Below are 24,506 nucleotides of genomic sequence, written 5' to 3'. Positions count from 1 at the left end.
CTAGTCAAAGCATGGTTCTCCATAGCATGGCTGCGCAATAAATTTTGACAGAAGCCATCTAGTTTATTACAGACAGCATGGGGAAACAGTTGTGCTTGCGCCCAGGTCCTAAGACCACTTTACCTTCCTCTGACATGTCCCTTGGGAGATCCAGCAATGTCCGTTCCTGTCCCAGGTGTAGTCCAAGCCTAGGAGTCCAGTCTAGCTTCTTCTTCCCCTGTTCCCTCCACTAAGGCTAACTTCACATCTATGCAGATTTTCTGGATCCCTGGGAGTGAGGTGGCGAAGCACACAGCCAGGGGGGTGGATGGGGGTCGATTATGTAATAGGCCAGTAGGAATGCCAGGAGTCAACCCTATCTAGAAGAGTTGGAGCTTTGGCTGTTCTGAATGGCTGGTATTCAATTGTAGCAGAAAGGAATAATAGTTATTGCAGATACAAGTGGGGCAAAAAAGTATTTAGTCAGCCACCAATTGTGCAGGTTCTCCCACTTAAAAGATGAGACCGGCCTGTAATTGGCATCATAGGTAGACCTCAACTATGAGAGACAAAATGAGAAAACAAATCCAGACAATCACATTGGCTAATTTGGAAAGAATTTATTTGCAAATTGTGGTAAAAAATAAGTATTTGGTCACCTACAAACAAGAAAGATTTCTGGCTCTCACAGACCTGTACCTTCTTCTTTAAGAGGCTCCTCTGTCCTGCACTCATTACCTGTATCAATGGCACCTGTTTGAACTTGTCATTAGTATAAAAGACACCTATCCACAACCTCAAACAGTCACGCTCCAAACTCCACTATGGTGAAGACCAAAGAGCCGTCGAAGGACACCAGAAACAAAATTGTAGACCTGCACCAGGCTGGGAAGACTGAATCTGCAATAGGCAAGCAGCTTGGTGTGAACAAATCAACTGTGGGAGCAATAATTAGAAAATGGAAGATATACAAGACCACTGATAATCTCCCTCGATCTGGGGCTCCACGCAAGATCTCACCCCGTGGGGTCAAAATGATCACAAGAACGGTGAGCAAAAATCCCAGGACCACACGGGGGGACCTAGTGAATGACCTGCAGAGAGCTGGGACCAACGTAACAAAAGCTACCATCAGTAACACACTACGCTGCCAGGGACTCAGATCCTGCAGTGCCAGACGTGTCCCCCTGCTTAAGCCAGTACATGTCCGGGCCCATCTGAAGTTTGCTAGAGAGCATTTGGATGATCCAGAAGAGGATTGGGAGAATGTCATATGGTCAGATGAAACCAAAATAGAACTGTTTGGTAGAAACACAACTCGTCGTGTTTGGAGGAGAGAGAATGCTGAGTTGCATCCAAAGAACACCATACCTACTGTGAAGCATGGGGGTGGCAACATCATGCTTTGGGGCTATTTCTCCGCAAAGGGACCAGGACGACTGATCCATGTACAGGACAGAATGAATGGGGCCATGTATCGTGAGATTTTGAGTGCAAACCTCCTTCCATCAGCAAGGGCATTGAAGATGAAACGGGGCTGGGTCTTCCAACATGACAATGATCCCAAACATACCGCCCGGGCAACTAAGGAGTGGCTTCGTAAGAAGCATTTCAAGGTCCTGGAGTGGCCTAGCCAGTCTCCAGATCTCAACCCCATAGAAAACCTTTGGAGGGAGTTGAAAGTCTGTGTTGCTCAGCGACAGCCCCAAAACATCACTGCTCTAGAGCAGATCTGCATGGAGGAATGGGCCAACATACCAGCAACAGTGTGTGCCAACCTTGTGAAGACTTCCAGGAAACGTTTGACCTCTGTCATTGCCAACAAAGGATATATAACAAAGTATTGAGATGAACTTTTGATATTGACCAAATACTTATTTTCCACCATAATTTGCAAATAAATTCTTTCGAAATCAGCCAATGTGATTGTCTGGATTTTTTTTCTCATTTTGTCTCTCATAGTTGAGGTCTACCTATGATGCCAATTACAGGCCTCTCTCATCTTTTTAAGTGGGAGAACTTGCACAATTGGCGGCTGACAAAATACTTTTTTGCCCCACTGTATATGCAGGGAGCTCTAAGTGTCTATACTTTATACCTGTTAGAAGCCCCCATTCTTTGTTGTAGTTGTACTGTATTGGGGGTGTGTGCAAATGCATTTATAATGCCACCTCAGTGCTCAGTCCAGGGACGGACTGACAACTCATGGGGCCCCCGGGCAATAGGGGAACATGGGGGCCCTGTGTCCTTGCCCAAACTCAAAAAAGCCTATGAAAAAGATACCAGGGGCATCTCATACTGCCTATGAAAAAGATACCAGGGGCATCTCTACTGACCCCAGGCCCTCGGGCAGTGCCTGAGTTTCCAAATGGTCAGTCCGCCCCTGGCTCAGTCACGCTCAAACAAATACACCCGGCTCTCTGCTGGAAATAAAAAAAGCAAAAAGTCAAGTGAGTGTGTGTTTTGATTTTTTTTTTTTGCTCTGTGAAGGTACATCGTGTACCCATAGAAAATGAACTAGCCCTTCAACACAACACATGTCAGAGCAAAAAGTGATATGAATGAACACATATGCAAAAATACAAGAAAAGGTAGGAACAGGCACTTGAGGAGTACTATTCTACGCTGTTAAATCTATACATCACAATACATCAGAGGAAAAGAATGATAAAAATGTAAGATTAGACTTTCCTGGTGTTACTTTGCAATCTCTGTTAGCCTGGAATCTGAGATTATAATAGCTGAATTGGCTGAAATATTGTTTTCAGGCAAGTGTCCAGGGCCTCAAGATTTGACAAAACCATACATACAAAATTCTCCCTATTATATATTATAATATTAATACATTATATATAATTATTTATAGTATATACAGTATAATAAACTATCATTAGCATCACTTGAACCCTCAGATAACCTCTGGGAAAATAACCTAATACACAGTTGAAATACATTTATATAGACTGTTCTAGTGGGCAATAACTTTGTAATTCTGTTCAGTCTTTGAATCAATGCACATCAGCACTGTATAGCATGAACTTTCTGCAGACTACACTGCAGTTAAAACAGTAGAGCTAGGTCTAGCATCTATCCATTTTTTTTATGTGCCCTCTTCTAAATATGTTCACTATGTAGTCATATAGACTATTGGCTCACATCGTTACCCAGTGCTGCTCTCTGAACCCACTTTGCACAAACTTGGATGAGTCCGGTGTCATAACAGTCTGTGCTGCTCACAGCCTAAAATGGAAGTAAACTTTCATAAAAATATTAAAAACATTTGGGTCCCCAGGAGCATTTTGCCATAGTGTGCAAGTATGAAAAGCATATTAGCACATATGGCAGACTTACCTAGAAAAACCCTCTTCTCCAGAGCTCCGATGTCTGTTTTGGCCTGGTGGACTCCATCGCTGATGCTTCCATCTTCACCCAGTTTTCTTCCAGGTTTGGCATCTTCTGACACCTTAATGGCATGCACGAAAGTTACTTTGCACAGAATTATGCCGAGACTGTGCACTGAACTGCGCATGTGATGCTTAGTGTACAAAATGACATACAAGTTAATACAAAATTTATGACAGAAGAGACAGACAGATTATTTTGAGTTAAAAAAAAAAACTACCTGTCAACTTTTTTTTAAAAAACCTGGAGTGGTGAATTGATGTCACTGGAACCTTAGAGCTTTCATGTTTGAATGGTTTGTGTCACAACTATACTGGTGGGGAACCATTGGGGCAACCAAGTAATATGTGGGCTGCTTCCATTTACCAAGGAACTGTCACAGAACCCTTGGGAAGTGAATGTGATGTATAGAGTCTAGAAATCGACGCACCACACTAACATTTTGGAGTCCATTAAGGGAGACTGAGTGTTGCATTTCAAATTCTAGCCCCTATACATAAGAGATTTTTTTTTTCTTTAAAAAAAACAGGTTTACGTAAGCTTTAACAGCTGCTAAAAATTAAACTCTACACCCATATGCTTCTAAACAAGTTTTGAGGAAATCACTCTTCCTTTTCTTTTCATCTACAGTATGTACTGTATTGTACAGTCCGGTCCATAAATATTGGGACATCGACACAATTCTAACATTTTTGGCTCTATACACATCCATTGTTGTAATGGATTTGAAATGAAACGAACAAGATGAGCTTTAACTCCAGACTGTCAGCTTTAATTTGAGGGTATTTACATCCAAATCAGGTAAACGGTGTAGGAATTACAACAGTTTGCATATGTGCCTCCCACTTGTTAAGGGACCAAAAGTATTGGGACAATTGGCTTCTCAGCTGTTCTATGGCCAGGTGTGTTATTTCCTCATTATCCCAATTACAATGAGCAGATAAAAGGTCCACAGTTCATTTCAAGTGTGCTATTTGCATTTGGAATCTGTTGCTGACAACTCTCAAGATGAGATCCAAAGAGCTGTCACTATCAGTGACGCAAGCCATCATTAGGCTGAAAAAACAAAACAAACCCATCAGAGAGATAGCAAAAAAATTAGGCGTGGCCAAAACAACTGTTTGGAACATTCTTAAAAAGAAGGAACGCACCGGTGAGCTCAGCAACACCAAAAGACCCGGAAGACCACGGAAAACAACTGTGGTGGATGAGCAAAGAATTCTTTCCCTGGTGAAGAAAACACCCTTCACAACAGTTGGCCAGATCAACAACACTCTCCAGGAGGTAGGTGTATGTGTGTCAAAGTCAACAATCAAGAGAGGACTTCACCAGAGTGAATACAGAGGGTTCACCACAAGATGTAAACCATTGGTGAGCCTCAAAAACAGGAAGGCCAGATTAGAGTTTGCCAAACGACATCTAAAAAAGCCTTCGCAGTTCTGGAACAACATCCTATGGACAGATGAGACCAAGATCAACTTGTACCAGAGTGATGGGAAGAGAAGAGTATGGAGAAAGAAAGGAACTGCTCATGATCCAAAGCATACCACCTCATCAGTGAAGCATGGTGGTGGTAGTGTCATGGTGTGGGCATGTATGGCTGCCAATAGAACTGGTTCTTTTGTATTTATTGATGATATGACTGCTGACAAAAGCAGCAGGATGAATTCTGAAGTGTTTCGGGCAATATTATCTACTCACATTCAGCCAAATGCTTCAGAACTCATTGGACACGGCTTCACAGTGCAGATGGACAATGACCCAAAGCATACTGCAAAAGTAACCAAAGAGTTTTTTAAGGGAAAGAAGTGGAATGTTATGCAATGGCCAAGTCAATCACCTGACCTGAATCCGATTGAGCATGCATTTCACTTGCTGAAGACAAAACTGAAGGGAAAATGCCCCAAGAACAAGCAGGAACTGAAGACAGTTGCAGTAGAGGCCTGACAGAGCATCACCAGGGATGAAACCCAGTGTCTGGTGATGTCTATGCGTTCCAGACTTCAGGCTGTAATTGACTGCAAAGGATTTGCAACCAAGTATTAAAAAGTGAAAGTTTGATTTATGATTATTATTCTGTCCCATTACTTTTGGTCCCTTAATAAGTGGGAGGCACATATGCAAACTCTTGTAATTCTTACACCGTTCACCTGATTTGGATGTAAATACCCTCAAATTAAAGCTGACAGTCTGCAGTTAAAGCACATCTTATTCATTTCATTTCAAATCCATTGAGGTGTTGTATAGAGCCAAAAATGTTAGAATTGTGTCGATGTCCCAATATTTATGGGCCTGACTGTATATGCATGTATTTTAAATGTACCCTAACATCACATAACCTCCAATCATAGAACAGGACTCCTCCAGTTCTACATTACAGTAGGAGGAAAGAGGCCAGTGTACTGTAGCACCCTTTACATCTTTAGAGGATGAAGACCACTTTTCTCACCTTTCTATACATTCCCACAGAAGAAGGGTGGGGTGTGTCCAGGACCACCAAGCAATTTGATTGGTGCAGCATTAGCAGCCAAGCCAAAGAAGTGATTCAACAGGCAGCATATTGGCTTGCCATTACAAGACAGCCTGTGCACAGCAGCATTAGATAAAGTGGAGTAAATGCTGAAGGTTTTTTTTACCTTAATGCATTCTCTGCATTAAGGTAATAAAACTTAGAAGTGAAAATAAGATGGCTTACTAAAGCAGAACTCCAACCACACAGCTACATACTTATTGACATGTATACAGTGAGGAACAGAAGTATTTGAACACCCTGCGATTTTGTAAGTTCTCCCACTTAGAAATCATGGAGGGGTCTGAAATTCACATTGTAGGTGCATTCCCACTCTGAGGGACAGCATTTTAAAAAAAAATTCAGGAAATCACATTGTATGATTTTTAAAGAATTTATTTGTCTTGCACTGCTGAACATAAGTATTTGAACACCTAAGAAACAGCAAGAATTCTGGCTCTCAAAGACCTGTTACTGTGCCTTTAAAAAGTCCACCTTTACTCCACTCATTAATATAATTTAGTAGCACCTGTCTGAGCTCTTTAAAGACACCTGTCCATCCCACAGTCAGCCAGACGCCAACTACTACCATGGGCAAGACAAAAGAGCTGTCAAAAGACACCAGAGACAAAATTGTGGACTTCCACAAGGCTGGAAAGGGCTACGGGGCAATTGCCAAGCAGCTTGGTGAAAATAGATCAACTGTTGGAGCAGCTGTTAGAAAATGGAAGAGGCTAAAGACGACTGTCAGACTCCCTCGGTCTGGGGCTCCATGCAAGATCTCACCTCGTGGGGTATCACTGATGATAAGAAGGTGAAGAATCAGCCCAGAAGTACAAGGGAGGAACTGCCTTTCCCTGCTTTCCTCCATTCTAACCTCTCTGCTACCTCTCTCCAGTGTTATCAATGTCTCCTCCTTTGTAATCTCTTTTCCCATGCCATCAGTGACTCTCTTCTTTGTGTCTGATCTGCTTTCTCTTTCCTGAGATTTTTGTGTTTAACCTCTATTCTGGAATGAAGGCCAAGGATGTCAAACTCATAAGGAGACCGGGTGAAGATGTCAACAGCAGCGACAGAGCAACGAGGGACATCACGGCTGTCACAGTGCTGAAGTGAGGTGCTTTGATAGGTAAGTCTGCCACCAAGAGCAAATATGCAGGCACCAGTAACAGAGTTTAATTCTGCTTTCAGGACCTTGGATGTTATCATTGGATCTGCTCTGTGTATCAGTAGTGCTGGCATGAATAAAGCGTGCAGTTTTTCCAGGCTTCATTCATAGATACATTTGGACCATATTCCAATTAAATTGACCAAACATTTGTAACTACTTTCTTTGAAAAAACTGTTACTAAAATGTAAAAAGTGCAAACGAATCTGATAGTATTGTAATTACAGCAACCAGGCAAAGGTATGATGCTTTTCAAAGAAAATGTCTTAATCCAGAATCCATTTCATTATGTACAGCAGCTTTTCAAAGCTCATTGGGGAAGTGGATTGTTTTATGACAGAAAATAATTAGAAAATGAAATCTTGATTTGTTCTCTTCCATTTGTGCACTGCTTCCACAGTTAACCCTTCTGCTGCGGATGAGTGATATGCTTATGCAACAATGTAAGGATAATATTGTGGAAATGTAGTTATCTTGGCATCTTATGGATCTTATACAATGAAGTGCTTTCAGTTGGCTTCATGCTGTCTTAGATGCTTAATAGTATTAAGAGATAAAAGCACACTTATTGAAAATTGCTTATAAATTGTTTCCTATGCAATCTATATTTAATATTTATTTTAAAGAACCCTGACCAAACAATATCAGAAAGTTAGTAGGCAAAGTGCATTAGAAAATAACAGACTGTGAGAATGATAGAAGCATAAAGTGCAGAGGACGCTTTAGACTAGACTAGGATTATGAAACTTCCCTGTCTAAAAAGCACACGATTACATTTGTATTATTGGCCAAACCACACCAAGCAGCAAGGTGACATCTTGAACCACTGCCACCTCCTAACCAATGTGAGGACAAAGTCTGCCGTTTTGCCAAAGTATAGTCGATTGTGTCCAAACATTTCACAGTCGTTTTTTATCGAAGCTTATCTCCAGACAAAATGTTTTGGATAGAGTGTGAAAGGGTTAGAGCCCTGTCAGATTTTTTATTGCTGTCTGTGTTCTCTCTCTACATCTTGTCCCCAGAGACACAACAGGAAGTAGAGATCTCCCCCAAATGAGAGGAAACCACATCTTTGTCAATTGCCACTTGAACCAGTGTCCCTATTAGAAGAATTCCTCTTTACCCTTGTTTCAGTGACAACTGTAAAATTTTGTATTCCTATGACCTTCTCTCCTGATGGCAATGGTCACCAGGACAAAAGAGAAACTGAATCTCCTCAACAGCAACCAAACCAATGTTATAACCATTCCTTATTTTATCCAAAACTAGGAAAAAATGGCTGGAGTTATAATTGCAGATGCACCTAAGCTGCTGGGTTGTAGCTTCCAAGTAGAGGAAGAGGAACAGGGGGTGCATAGTCTTATCTCTGAATGGGTCCCTACTGACCATCGTGTATATAGTGGCAAGGAAGATCACAGTGACATCATATGCAATACATTGATGCTAAAGCAAATGATCATGAATTACCCACAAGAAAGCACTGGGTGGTAATGCGGAAACTTGTGCAATAGATTGATAATAAAGTGCCATGTCCTTTTATGATTAAACATCAAAGTACATAAATCCTGAATTGGAATACATGGACTTTTTAGACACCACATTACACTTTTATTATAAAAAATACAAAATGGGGCGATTTGTCCCCTTCGCAGTCCCCGAGTGCACCCTCTACCATACCCTAGTTGCAATGGAAAAACAGAATGGTTGGCCGCACGAACAGCAATGTGGTGGATGAAATCCTTTATTGGAATCCTTTAAATGCAATATGATAAGAACCTGGGGCGGATTGACCATTCGAGCACTCGGGCACTGCCCGAGGGCCCGGGGTCAGTAGGGGGCCCCATGAAATGCCCAGGTACCTTTTTATAGGCTTTTTTTGAGTGTGGGCAAGGACATAGGGGCCCCATGATCCCCTATTGCCCGGGGACCCCATGAGTTGTCAGTCCGCCCCTGATAAGAACATGGCTGCTGCAAGACAGAAAAGAGGAGCAGTATGCAGCCAACCATTCTGTTTTTCCATTGCAATTGCGATCATGGATCGGGCCCGCACCTACCTGTCTGTGGAGGGGTTATACAGATTTGGTACTCGCTTGGAGCGGATCATTTGCCCCACCATACCCTACCCCACTCCATACCTTTGTCCTCTTTAACTCCCGTTTTTCTTCTTTTTTTTCTCCTTCTTTTCTCTCTCTTTTTTACTCTTTCTTCTTTCATTTTTTCTCTTCTTTCCCGTATCTCCCTTATCTTCTTATTTCCTTTCTCGCTCTCTTGTATTTCTCGACTGTTCAATGGAAAGTTTCTAATGGTTATTCTCATACTTCATGGGTATCAGTAATGGTACTTTTATTTTAGACATCCCTTGTTGGTTCATTATAGTTTCCCTGCTAGACTCGACATATACATCACTTGTACTAATACCCGCCATTTTTCTCTCTCTTTCTTAATTGTCCCATAGCAAGAATTATACATGTCTCTGCATACAGTTTCTCTGATGAGGTTAATTTTTGACAAGTTTTGGGCAGATGTATGGGAGTTTATGTTGGACACTTCGTCTGGCAATGATCTATAGGACAACTTTTGTAACGATGTTTGACAAAATGTTGCAACGTTATGTACTGGAGGACACTGAGAAGTCCTCCACTGTTCATGTTCATGTTGCTGTTTCAATAAAACCTTTATGAAACTAAAAAACACAAAATGTTTATTTATACATGATTATAAACTAACAAATATTAAAACTATATTTAAAATTCATATTGCACCTATTGTTAATTGGAATGGCTTCTATAATAGACAATCATTTAATGTTAAGATATGTTATTCTCATATATTCATTATTTCCAGGGGTAGCACCATCCCTTCACACTATGCTGGACATGTTTTGTGGGAATCTGCTTATTCAGGAGCAGTAGCTGCAAAAGTGTAACTACATTAAAAAAGCTGGAGCATATAATATCACACCACCCAAAATGATAAAAAAAGGTTTATTGAAATATGTTCCTTACTCACCAAAAACTATAGAAAAACCACTTTGTGTGTACTAAACACTTTTGAAAACCTAGATATTGCTTTGTAAAAGAAACAGCGAATTCATCATTGTGCCTAACATAACCTGTGCAGAGAGCCGACCTTTGGGAGGGGCCCATCATGTCTGTCCACCACAGACTGCCTGCAGGAAACTACAGGAGGAGGTGGATACAAGACCAGGCACCCTGAATGACAATACAGAGCAGCAGTGACCGGTCTTTGTTATAGGTAACTCTGGCAAAGTGCATGAGCTGTTTTATGCAGGATTGCTGTACAGATCTGGAAGCCATATAGAAAGATCCTGGAGTTCACTTTTAAGTTTCAAATTCCTCAGGAGGACAAAACATACACAGAACTTTAGAGAACTCTGGTGGTAGATTGGGATAGTAAAGTACTGAATTCCTACAGCCTCCAGTACTAATGCATGCATACCAGGCTTTGTTACTATTGGCACAAAGGCAGCAAAAATTGTGTAAACCTGACATCATATGTATGGTCTCTTTACAACCACAAAGCATTTTCATATGCTTTAAGTGTGGTTCTAAAGTGGTAAAAATAATCCTGTCATTGTAGAAAGTAGCCTAAACTGACATAACAGCTTGATAATAGATTCCTCAAGGAGTTTGCACACACTCGAGAATGTTGGGTATTTCAGTACCAAATTAGAGATGTGTTGAAGTTTTGCCATTCACCTTCCATATCCCACTTTACACTGAACACACTACAACAAGGCACATGAATTATACAGCTGGATTTGACAGGGCTTTCAGAACACTTACTTGTACCCCAAATAATATATGCCTTAGTTTTGGGGATCCCAGGACAAGCAAGAAAGATCAAACAAAAGTTCAGATACATTGGTTTCCTGCTTATGTCAATTTACTAATGGTAAGCTAGATACCATAGAGAGAGAGGTTCACTAAAAGTGACCCCCATACCTGGTAAAGAAGACAATAAACTCTTATTTTACCAAGTATTGTCAGTGCTGAACACTTCTGAATCCACCAAAATCTGCTGTGAAAACTGATCCTTCTGAGAGTGGTGATCTCATGGGGCCTCCCCCAGCTCTCCCTGGCTTCTCCTTCTGACCTCATGTCACTGTAGGAAACAGTAGTGACAAGAGATCAAAGGGGGACGTCATGGGGGACCCAGGAGATCAACACTCATCGAAGTGTTGGTTTATAGGCAGATTTAAGGGGTAAAAACCTGTGAATGGAGCAATGGAAAAGGTGAGTATTTACTGCCTTCTTTCACAGGTAACAAAGGGTACAATTTTTTTTGTTCACAATGGGGTCATTTTAAAGTTTAAAACATTATGAATCCTCCTGTGCTATTACCTCTGCAATACACAATTCAGGAAAAAAATGCCATTCACACTTGTATGATCCTGATACAAACACACACGCATTTTCTTTACACATTCCAGCTCAATAATAACCTGTGTCAATTTCACTTGGTGACCCGGGGGTCTCTCTAATTGGAGGATTGTGATCAATATTTATGTATGTTTGTTTTTGGTTGAAAAAGTGATAACATTAATGTGTGCAATTGGCAGGCTATATACATTTATCTAATGAAAGACATGTCTGCTTTTGCTAGTGGTAGTGCCTCTGAGGTGGGTGAGCGAGAAGGAAAATGAATTGTAGTCAAAGATTTCTGTTTCTACAACTTAGATGATTTTAGAGAATTGGCAATTCCACGTATTTCCTAAATAACATAGTGGCAATTAAACTGCAGTATATTTTATCTTCCACTAAGAAACTTTATTCTTTGGAAATGTTAAAATAAGATTTAATAAATCAAGCACGTCAGTGAGAACAGAATTAAATCATGATCAGTAAATGCAGGGTATATTGCACATGGATATGCATACTAAATGAAATCGTGACCTGTAAACATAGTGCACATAGATGTAATAGACATGTTTGTCATTTGTCCTTTATTAATTGACACAGTTTCATTTCATTAAATTCATGTTGTCCAATTTCAAATTTTTTTCTATTTTGTAATTCTCGAATATCAACAGTGAAGGCTTTGCAAGAACCCTGTAAAGTTTAATATTTAATGTGTACATCTAGCCAAAATTTTTTTTCATTTTGTACAGAGCAGAGAATGATTAGAAACTGTTGCAGGTTTGTACTACTCTAGAATTAGTGTAACGGAGCACTGGACTTTAGGCTTGGTGGAAGTGGCAGCTCTCTACTGGTCGGTGGAGCCTCAGCCCCAGAATTAGATTGTATTGAGTTAAAGGTTGAGAGTGCCAAGCCATAGAAATTGATTCAACTATGTATTTTTATTTGTAGGTGATTAAAAAAACCCTACATACTCACCTTCATGCCTCAACATCTGTGTGGTGCTGCAGCTGTCCCATGCTGACTCTAAGACCAAGAACTGAGCGATTACATGACCGCTAATCCCTTGGTTCTCAATCTGCTTTGAGCAAAGAGCAATGACTGTCCTCTTGTCTCTGCTCTACCCCTTCAATGCTCATTGGAGTGCTGGGCTGGGGAGCACCTGTCTCGCTCTCAACCCCATGCTGAAAGGCAAAGGCAGCTGTCAGTAAGGCAATGGGGTGGATTGCAACAATATTGTCAGGGCATGGGGCAGCTCTGCCTCATCAGCTGATAGTGGGCAACAGCTCACTATCAGCTGATTCTGGGTCACAGGAGGACAGAAGGAAATTGTACTCCTGTGACTTATACCAGAAATATGGCTGAAAAAGCTTTGGCCATACTTCTCTTTTAATGTTCACTCAGCAAAGTTGTTATATATTAGTGAACACCAGGACAGAAAGTGGTAGGAAGTCCAGAATTTTAAAGTTGTCACTTGAACAAATAAAGAGGGGAAATCTTCCAGTGATGACCACTGTTCCAGTAATGACTGACTAACAGGGGATTTCTCCTAACATGCCCTCTTATAGCCCCATTGTGTATCTGGGACCAGAAGTATACTGTAAGTCCATAGTTAAATAGTTAGTCTGGCTGAAAAAAGGCAAAAGTCCATCCAGTTATAATCCTATACCCACAGTTGATCCAGAGGAAGGCAAAAAAAAAACCCAGCAAAGCACGATCCAATTTGCTCCTGCTGGGAAAAAAATTGCTTCCTGATCCCACGAGAGGCAATCGGATATTCCCTGGATCAACTTTACCTATAAATGTTAGTATCCAGTTATATTCTGTGTATCTAAGAAACAATCCAGGCCTTTTTTGAAGCAATCCACTGAGCTGGCCAGAACCAACTCTTGAGAGAGGCTATTCCACATTTTCACAGCTCTCACTGTGAAGAAACCTTTCCGTGTTTGGAGATTAAATTTATTTTCCTCCAGACGTAAGGAGTGCCCCCTTGTCCTCTGTGATGACCTCAGGGTGAATAGCTCTACACACTACAAGAACCACTGATGTATTTATACATGTTGATCATACCCCCCCCCCCCTTAATCTCCTCTTCTCAAGAGTGAATACATTCAGTTCCTCTAATCTTTCCTCATAGCTGATCTCCTCCATGCCTTGTATCAGTTTAGTTGCCCTTCTCTGTACTTTCTTAAGTTCCCCAATGTTCTTTTTGTGAATTGGTGCCCAAAACTGAACTGCATAGTATGGTCTGTAATCTAGGGCTCATGAACTTTGGCAGTTATATTTCCTCTCTTGTTGACAAGTCTAATATTAGGCATTGCCCACATATGATTTCACGTCTTCAGGGCTGATACAAGGAAGAGGGCCTACACCTAGCCCAAGCTTTGGCACAGTTGTCAGAAAACAGGCAAGCTGAATATATATATAGATGTAAGAGGTAGAGCACCCACCACATATCTTGGCTAGCCACGGTAAGGCGGAGGGACATCTTAAAAAACCTATTCCATCACTATTTTCCTTCTTAAGTCTCCGCCGTTACCTAAGGAGGAACATTTTCCTGGCTGTCCTCTAATTCTGTGGGTGGCCTATAATATCTAACTGTTGAGGCTTCTTCTATTGCACTTTTTAAACAATAGATTTATATTGATTCAATGCTTTGTCTGAATAGTTCGTTTATTATTACTGTTTCATTCCTCTCCAGGTTCTCTCTCACTATAATGGTGTTTTGCAACTATGGAGGAGGTGGATATTGGTTCTTCCAGCACGCTCCTTGGAACGGTAAGCAAGATGTCCCATAAAAAAAAGCACCACAGCCACACAAGAACCTTTTAAGCAAATCAGTAATCTCCTTATTGATCCATAAAAGAAAAGGAATTAATATGGACCACCATCAACTTAGTAGGTAGGGGTATTTAACAATGAACTCGGTCTTAACTTCATAAAAGCCACTTCGACAAATCAGCAGGACCATATTGATCTTGAAATAAGCTTGAGATTGCTAAATGTATTTTCTTGCTGCACTGAGGGCCATTATTTTCTTGATCTAAAATTTATTTGTTTAACCCCTACATTCCTCTGACAAGCTAGTGATGTGAGTGAGCAAAGTTTTTAGAAAAGTACAGTATATCATTCTCTTTTTTTATTTTCGCACAGCATTTCATGAATAAAATAGCTCTTGTTGCTTTTTCTTAACTATAGTCCTCAAGACTGGATAACAGTATATATTCTCTGGTTAGCCTCAATAAATCACTTTGTAACAGCTCTTTGAAATATGACTATCTAGAGAATCTATCAGCTGCTTCCAGTAGACTATCATTTTGAATTATTATTATTATTAGAAACATATGTGAAAGTAAACTACTGTTGCAAATTTTTTTTAACACAATTCTCATAGATTTGTAAGTCCCGTCCTGTCCTGTCGTAGGTGTCTTTATCATCTTTGCTGGATGACTGCAAGGCAAACAATTGTAGTACGAGCCAACTAAAGAACATTTAGGGAAAATAACAGTATCTATGCAACACTCTCCCCGACCTACCAATACTGACAGTGCTTCACCACCATGACAGTGTCTGTGCAACACCCTACCCAACCTACTAATACTCACCCTGACAGTGCTCCACCACCATGACAGTGTCTGTGCAACACCCTCCCCGACCTACTAATACTGACAGTGCTCCACTACCATGACAGTATCTGTGCAACACCCTCCCCGACCTACTAATATTGACAGTGCTCCACCACCATGACAGTGTCTGTGCAACACCCTCCCCGACCTACTAATACTCATCCTGACAGTAATCCACCACCATGACAGTGTCTGTGCAACACCCTCCCTGACCTACTAATACTCATCCTGACAGTGCTCCACCACCACTCCTGCTTCCTCAACCAACAAAAATATCCAATGGTGTTTTACTTGGTGTCTAGTAAGGTCTTGCGGCATACCCAAGGAAGCAATTGAAATGCTGCAGTGTAATAATGTGCTTTAACTAAACAGAAAAGCTGCATATACAACTGAACGAAAAACAATTCATAGCATGCAAAGTATAACAAAATATCCCTACAACATGCACAAGTTGACTATCTTCCTAGCAAATAGGCATGTACAATGTATGTAAGGGTATACTAATCAGCTACTTAACTTGGCTTTCCTCGTGATGGAATCTTCTTATGGTTCCCTCAGTTTCTCAGAGTCCAGCACCAAACATCTGTTTCCTCCAAAGTCTAGAACAACTTTGTCCTCCTGTCTCCAGAACAACTGTTCATTCTTAGTCTTCCAGAACAATTCTGTCTTTGTCTGAGCACATGGCCTGTTCTAAGTCCTTTTCCCCTTCCCCTATTTTCTGCTGTATTATATTTTACAGTGGGCTAAGTTCAAAAACTAGTCCAACATGTTTGTTAGCCTATCAATAAAGGAGGCCTAGCTTCCAAACCACACATGTAACTCAAATGTTACTCCATATTAGTGCTATTAAAAAATCACTACAAATAGCCATGGCAACACAAATGATTCTAGGCAGCATGTGGGGAGGGAACATGTGACTTTCTTTTGTGACAGTGTAAAAGTCCAGCAGCCAATTGCTAGTCCTGAGCACTGTCACGTGAGTGAGGGATTGATGTCACCACTCCCTCTAGTGTCTGCCACTTGTCAACACTCAGAGACAGTGGGGGGGGGGGGGGGATTCAATAAGTCTGCTGCACCCCTTTTTTGTGAAATAATAGGAAAAAACCTCACACACTACCACTAAACACTGATAAGAAGATCTAATAAAGCAGCAAGCACCCAACTATATACCGAAATAAAGAGAATGCAGAGGAAGGAGGAATGGTGCTGCACTAACAAACACAGGGGAATAGGAATCAACTAAAGATGGTGGGTGAACACAAAAACATAACGCATGTAAAAAACGATATAAACAACATAATGCGACTAGTGCATAAAACAGATGTGAAATGGATGCAAAATAAGCACATAATGGACTAAAAATCCATGCTTAAGAAATGAAAAAAGACAAAACAAGTGACCCTTTTATCACTCGTTTTGTCTTTTTTAGTTTCTTACGCACATATTTTTAGTCCATTATGTGCTTATTTTGCGTCCATTTCACATCTGTTTTGTGCACTAGTCGCATTATGTTGTTTATATAGTTTTTTACATGCGTTACGTTTTTGTGGTCACCCACCATCTTTAGTTTATTCCTATTCCCCTGTGTTTGTTAGTGCAGCACCATTCCCCCTTCCTCTGCATTACCCCTCTTTTGTTGTTTATCCCTTTTGTTAATGTGTTGCGCCAAATTAATGAAGCATCTGTTACGCTTTTGGTTCTGACAGTGACACATGCGCCAAAGTACAGTATTGCTAAAATGTGCCACTTTTACATTATGACGAAATGCCTGCACCAATATAAAAATAAAATACTGACAGTTCATATCTTACGAAAGTGGAATTAATTATGGCCAACTCTCTTTTGGCATACAAAGAGAGACCCCGGCGCAGACAGATTTTGCAAAAGTGTCTTGTGTGCATTCTAAAAGTGGCACAGTATGCGCCAAATATAAGCACAAGCTCTAAGCAGGTACAGTATATGAATTGGGTGCATGCTGCACCACTTTTATAATGCACACAAGATACTTTTGCAAATCTATCGGCACCAGTCTTTATAAATTCCAGGGGGTGTCTTTGTGTTTTGTAAACAAAGATTAAGCAATGCTGAAATGTAGCATTGATTTCCTATCACAGAGTTTACAATACTTCCCCTGTCATTTACTTTCTGAGCTTATGATGTTGGCCTATATAAATAAAAGCTTTTGTGTCCATATTAGGATTTTAATATAAAATGCAACAAAATGTGAACTTGATGAATAAATGGGATCAAGAATGACAAATCTCTCTAGCAGTCAATGGTGCATCATTGATAACATTGTTTTTCACAAATAGCTAATATATGAAAGTAATTGGTGAGGATGAATATAATATTGTCTGTAGTATACATATATTGAATGTTACTGATATATGGATATCCTAATGAAGAATGGGGCATCCAGAAGTTGAGTGATTGATGGATGGTAGTTGTGGTTCAATGGAAAGACAATCCAGACAAGGATAGATGGGGAAAATCTTCTAATGGGTTTGGCAACAGTGATAATTTCATTATTTATGAATATAGCACTTGTCCTTAAAATAAACTGATGGGGTAATTAAAATTTTGGTACAGCTTGGGTGGATATTTTCAAATATTGTATATTTGAAACTATTAGTACATTTTTCATACAGCATATTATATTATTACAGGTACTTATATAGCGCCATCAGGTTACACAGCACTTCACATATACAGTATATATTGTACTGTACATTCACATCAGTCCATAACCCTCAAGGGGTGTACAATCTAAGGTCCCTAACTCACATTCATACATACATATACTAGGATCAAAGAACAAATAAAGTGCAGCGCTTAATACATTGATGAAGTGGAAAATTCTTGTAAAGAAAGTTATCCAATAGAGTCCAACAGTATATGATGGTTAAAGATCCTATGAAGTAATTATCCCAGCGGAACTGTGACTAGAATAACAGAAGTGCGCACTCATCAGAAGCGCATAGATAATGCTAATGTCGGAATATTAATCCTGGATGGTAATCTGTAATCAGCAGGTGGTGGGCATCCTTCTGAGGTCTGGTCACTCAGCCTGGATTAAGCATGGGATATTCCTAGGTCCAGAGGTCCCCTTTAAGGGTGGATGGGTGCTCAATCTGCTTACAGGGCTCCCCCCTCTGGATACTGGATGGTATGAGATTCTGTCCTGTAGGTGTAATAGCTCCACAAAGGAGCCCCAAAAACAGGTGCCAGAATAGTGTAGTATTTTAAAGAGTAATTTTATTATATAAAAATTATATCCAGGGCAGTAAGTGCATAAAAACGAGTAAAGTTGCAAAAGTAGTAAAAAGCAACACTGACCCTTTAAAAGATGGCCGCCGTGCCGTCTCGTGACTCCGACGGCTAAAGGACGTCACGCTCTGTACAGCTCCTCCTAAGGCCTTTCGTGCTAAGGCACATCATCAGAGGGGAGGCTGAACATACTAGGGTCAGTTTAGACAAGATTCAATTAACCTACCAGCATGTCTTTGTGGGAGGAAACTGGAGCACCCAGAGGAAACTCGCACAGGGAGAACATGCAAACTCCAAGCAGGTGGCGCCTATACATGTGTGACTATATAATTTATTGTTCTTGTCTTTCACACTTCTTATATTGTATAATGTTTTCTGAAAGTCAATCTGACATTTGTTTGTTGCAGGTCTGACAATAGCAGACTTGGTGATGCCATGGTAAGCAGCTTGTTTATGTAATAAAATATTTCTAAATCTATGTTTAGTGAATGTTTGTACTGTAAAGAAAGGCTGATCTTATGCTGTTCTGGTTTATAAAAAAATGGTTATTCCCTAAGAACATATCACATAACCATAATTATGCACTGCCTGTGTGGAAAAGGATATTATTACTTCCTGTCATCATCATTTTCATTTTTTTGTCTAAGGGATGTGTTCAATCTTCAGATCAGGGAGTCGTTATAGTTTGATGGCTTATTCAAGTTTTATTCAAATTTAACAGCTAAATACACTATTGAAATACTTATTTTTTTACTGGCAAGTCATTCACATTTTTATACAACCGTTCCTGAGAATGACAGAGCCCTGCCAGACAGCACAGTCAGCTTGGTGACCAGTCTTTTGTCTACGCCAGTGAAATTAGTTGTAAACCCTTCCATATACTCAGTGATGTGACTGGGCTCAGATGATACACAGAGATGAAACAAATCCTCCTACATAACTTGAACTTGTTAGAGATACACAATGGAAACTTTTTTTTTGTTTCGGATTAGTTTGTTAGGTTAATAATTTTGTTTCGTCATATTCCTTATGTTAGAATGATTCATTTTCGGAATTCATTTCATATATTCAGATTTGTTTTGTATATTTGTTATTTTCAAAAAATTGATTCGAAATTTGAATCTGAAATTTGAATTTAAAAATTTGAATTTGAAATTTGAATTTTAAAATGTGAATTTCATAAGATGGCTATATGCTATTCTATGCTATTCTGATCTATTCTATTCTATTTTTGCTATTCTTTTCTATTCTACTCTGTTCTATTCTATTCTATTTTATTCTATTCTCTTTTATTTTCTATTCTATTCTATTCTTTTATTTTCTATTCTGTTCTATATTATTCTATTCCTTTATTTTCTATTCTGTTTTATTCTCTTCCTTTATTTTCTATTCTATTCTGTTTTATTGTATTCTTTTATTTCCCATTCTATTCTGTTTCTTTATTTTCTATTATATTGTGTTCTATTCTGTTATATTCTATTTTATTATTTTAATTTATATTCTATTTTATTCTATTATTTTCTATTCTGTTCTATTCTAAGTAGGAATCATCATCTTATTTCACTTTTATACCTTACTGTATATATTGCAATATGCTTCCATTTCAAATTCAAATTTATTTTTTAATTCAAATTCATTTTCGCATTTGCACAATTCATTTTGTTATAATTTATTTTGGATTTGTTGAAATTTGTCGGGGATCTGAAGTCTCATAATACCTATCTCAGTGAGATCAACTCTGATCCCTGATTGCAAGGAAGATACACATCCCCCTCACACAGCACACAGGGACAGAGCTGAGGCTGTCAGCCAAAGGCTATGTGCTGGAGCTCTACTGCTCCATTGCCTGTTTTTCCTCTTGGTATCAGGAAAACCTGTCAGAAGTGTCTCATGTAAATAACAAAGGAATGAGGCAGCAGACAGAAATGAAACACAGTGCTTCGGACAGAGACAAGTACACAGTATAGAAGGATGTGGTTTGTACATATTTTGTTGTCTGAGGTTTACAACCACTTGCCCCCAGATGATGACTGCTTACATTATACTTTCACACCAGCAAGTTAATTTTCAGCACATGCGCATGCAGTTCACCCGATTGGCTCCTATTGCTGCTCCTCCCTTTTCCAGTCTGAATCATGCTGCATAGTTGTATTGCAAGAGGTTCATTCAAAATCAGATTCACTAAAAGGTGTTTGGCTTTTTTTTTAATAAAAAGTACAGATGCTTTCTTTGCTATACAGTATATATCTGACATACAGTTACATAGTTAGTCTGAATGAAAAAAGACAAAAGTCCATCCAGTTCAACCATAGCAAAAAAAAAAACAAAGTTATAATCCTATACCCACAGTTGATCCAGAGGCAAAAAAACCCCCGGCAAAGCACATTTGAATTTGCTCCTGCTGGGAAAAAATTCCTTTCTGATCCCCCGAGAAGCAATCGGATATTCCCTGGATCAACTTTACCTATAAAGGTTAGTATCCAGTTATGTTCTGTGTATCTAAGAAAGAATCCAGGCCTTTTTTGAAGCAATCCACTGAGCTGGCCAGAACCAACTCTTGAGGGAGTCTATTCCACATTTTCACATACAGCTTTAATTTATTTAAAGCATATATAATCAGAAACCTGCTTTGGGCAAGTATATCCGGTGATACGTGAATTTCCAGAGTTGGCAGCCTTTAGATTTGTTATGAAAATTGCACCCGGGACAGGCATGGTTGTGCTATGCCCTGCCTTCTCCTGTCCCCCAGTAGGCGGTGCCTGCTACATTTAATGGCCAGTAAAGAGACATGAGGAGTCAGATCAGAGAACAACCATACAAGCTATGGTTTCAATTAGTATTTGTTGCTTCTATGGCACTGATGCTGATGCCTGTAAGCTCTTGAAGGTTGCTGCAATACAGAAAACATTATGAAAATTCAGGATGCCACAGACACACTTTAGGGAAAAAATACATTTACATTAAAAATCAGCAGGCCTTTGGATGGTATGTTCAGAGAGTCCACAGCTGAAGGTATTTATCATTTAGAGGAATGTTCAAATGGGACAACATCATTTCACTGAAACTAAGTAGACAGTTGGCAACGTAAAAAATAACTGGCTTTGGGTGCAAACCAATCTGAAATCAGAATTGTTCAGTAACAACTCTTGGAAAGAGAGCTCTTCAGTAAACTCCAAAGTAGTGTTCATTTAGAAAAGAAGTCTTGATAGTGACATTTCTAAAATTTTTACTGGGTTTGGTTGATGAAGAGAATAATGGTAGAGAGTCTATTTTAATGATTCCCTATTTTAAACCATGGGAGAAAAGAATAATGGTGCGCAAAGCCCAGCTATCCAAAGGCCCAATGTAGGGCTCCAAGCCAAATTAGTCTACTCTACTTCTGCCTTGATTTGAGGAAAAAAAGAAAATCTTCTATCAGACACTGATAAAAAAACATCAAACAGATGATGAAAGGCATCCTAACTTAAGTTATAGAAGAGTGCGTTGTGTTATAATTGACCCAGTTATGGTTCAAGTCTTTTCTCGAAATACCAGTTTTAATATCTCATATCTTTCTAGTCCAGCTTTTCTACTTAGACCTAATCGAATTTATTCCTACCTGTACATAGTGGGTTCCATAATTGCTTCATAGATGTTGTAACTTCTATTACTTGTAGATATGTATGGCCACTGAGGGAGATCAACTTCCAGAGCAGAAGTCAGTCTGTGGTTGTGCACTGCAAATGTGCCCTTCCTCAGTCAATGGACATTGCCAAACCCCATGAGAGTCCAGGACTCTGCTTTCAAATGGAGCTGGGAAGCTTGCCAGCCAATTGGATGGTGGGGGGGGGGGGGCTAGGGGCCTAGATCAGAAGAATGCCAAAAATGCAGAGCTTTCATCTTTCCCCTTAATGACCACTAGCAAATATGACACAAGAGATGAGCCCTTTCTGTGTGATTGCGGTTATAGAATAAACAGCATTAAGTCAATAATGTGATTGCCGTTGACTGAACGGGTCGGTAGGAAAATTATTACCCACTTTACAATCCATTAACATCCAGACACACATTATAGGGACAGGGCTGCCAGTTTAGAAAGTTGCTTACATCTATGTAATTTAGAGGCATTTAACATCTTCTGGCATGCCATGTACTTAGTACAGATATGTATATGATATGGATCTGTCTTACATGATGCAGGCAATTCTTTTCTGCTTCCCTCTGTCTTTGTGATGTACTGTAATCCATAAAGCAGCATAATGTGGCAGTAGCGGGGAAAAAAACTACAGGGAATATGGAAAGTTAAACATTCTCTTAAGGTTAGAAGGGGTCATCGATTCCTCATTATTTTTTGTTGCAAGAAGATGCTATACTTGGGGTACTGATATGGTCATATGGACCTTTGAAAGTTTTGTATTTAAGAAAATTTTTATGATACACAACATTCAATACCATTGGAAGCATTTTAATATTTTTTTTGCAATTGCAAGTGCAAAAAAATACCTGTTGGTCATTTCAGGAATTCAAAGCTGTCCTGTGTCCTCTGCACACTTCCTGTGTTTTCTTAAAGAGCCTATTTAGTTCTCCTACTTTTTTTATCTTGGACTACAGAATAATTAGACTTTATAAAGACCCAGGACTGAGTCCACAAATATGCTGTGTGTTGTCGGCCCACAACTGAAAGTAAGAGCTGAATTCATTTCTGGCAGATGACCAGGTATTTTTCTGTATTTGTAGGGTCCATGAAGGGATAAAAGATGATGTAATATGCATGTGTTGGATGTACTGTATGCTTTTGTTTTATTTTCAATTTTAAACAAACATTAACAGCTCACTTTTTGGATGGAATTGTCCACTAGTGTTAAGCAAGTAAGTCAAGAGAGGCTTTTGTATATAGGATCAAGAACAGAGGCGAAGCTTGAGGCTTGTGGGCCCCAATGCAAAAGTTGACCTGGGGCCCCCCACTACTACACGCTGCTCCCACTGCTCTCCAAAATACTCCCAATACTCCAAGATACTCCAAGTGACGAGAAATTATTTCAGAAATGTATTTACATATTGAGACATGACATGACCTTACTCCCCCCCCCCAGTAATGACATGATCTCATCCCCTGCCCCCCCATTCTAGTAATGACATGACCTCGCCCCCCCCTCGATCCTAGTAATGACATGACCTCACCCCCCTATCCTAGCAATGACATAACTTCGCCCCCTCCCCCCATCCTAGTAATGACAAGACCTCACTCCCCTCTCCATCCTAGTAATGACATGACCTCGCCCTCCCCTCCATCCTAGTAATGACATGACTTCACCCCCCCCATCTTAGTAATGACATGATCTCACCCCCCCCCCTTAGTACTGACATTACCTTGCCCTGTCATCAGCCTGTAATGAACTTGGAAGATGCCCTCATCCAAGATGGCCACGTGCACTTTCAGTTGCGGATGTGACGTCAGCCAGAAGTATCACCCCCCACCCTAGTAATGACATGACCTCACGCCCTCTCCATCCTAGTAATGATATAACCTTGTCCCCCCCCTCCATCCTAGTAATGACATGACCTCCTCCCCCCTCCATCCTAGTAATGACATGACTTCCTCCCCCCTTCATCCTAGTAATGACATAACCTTGCCCCCCATCCTAGTAATGACATGACCTCGCCCCCCGTCCTATTAATGACATGACCTTGCCCCCCCTCCATCCTAGTAATGACTTGACTTTCCCCCCCATCCTAGTAATGACATGACCTCCCCCCTCCCCCCATCCTAGCAATGACATGACCTCGCCCCCTCCCCCCCATCCTTGTAATGACATGACCTCGCTTACCCCTCTATCCTAGTAATGATATGACCTTGCCGCCCCCATCCTAGTAATGACATGACCTTGCCCTGTCATCAGCCTGTAATGAACTGGGAAGATGCCCCCATCCAAGATGACCAAGTGCACTTCCAGTTGCAGATGTAACGTCAGCTGGAAGTACCACCCTATGTGTTTCTCCATCAAAAGTTGATGTCCTTAGAAGCAAGGGGCTCCTCTCCTTTGCATGAATTATGTGGAGAACAACTGACGTTAGATGTGGTTTGTGGGGCGAAGGTGTATACATACCATAGAGATGAAAGATCTGAGGAGGAATTGACAACCGTTTATTCCTGATCCTATACATACAGACCTCTTTTGATTCACTTGCTTAGCACA

General features: G+C 40.2%; 1 protein-coding gene across 1 annotated transcript in view; it reads left to right on the top strand.

Moving 5' to 3' along the window:
* The window catches only part of LOC149458211 (heparan-alpha-glucosaminide N-acetyltransferase-like), a 103,409-nt gene that overhangs the window by 72,732 nt on the left and 6,171 nt on the right, over positions 1-24,506 (top strand). Inside the window, exons 2-3 of the mRNA XM_089682468.1 lie at positions 14,139-14,215; positions 18,738-18,768. Of these exons, the coding sequence (XP_089538594.1) occupies positions 14,139-14,215; positions 18,738-18,768 (108 nt within the window). The remainder of the gene's footprint in view (positions 1-14,138; positions 14,216-18,737; positions 18,769-24,506) is intronic.

The sequence above is a fragment of the Staurois parvus genome, unplaced genomic scaffold (genome assembly GCF_062004578.1).
Source record: "Staurois parvus isolate SC_StPar_1 unplaced genomic scaffold, SC_StPar_1.0 ptg000291l, whole genome shotgun sequence".
NCBI classification, from domain to species: domain Eukaryota; kingdom Metazoa; phylum Chordata; class Amphibia; order Anura; family Ranidae; genus Staurois; species Staurois parvus.
This window is presented reverse-complemented; position numbering and strand designations above follow the sequence as displayed.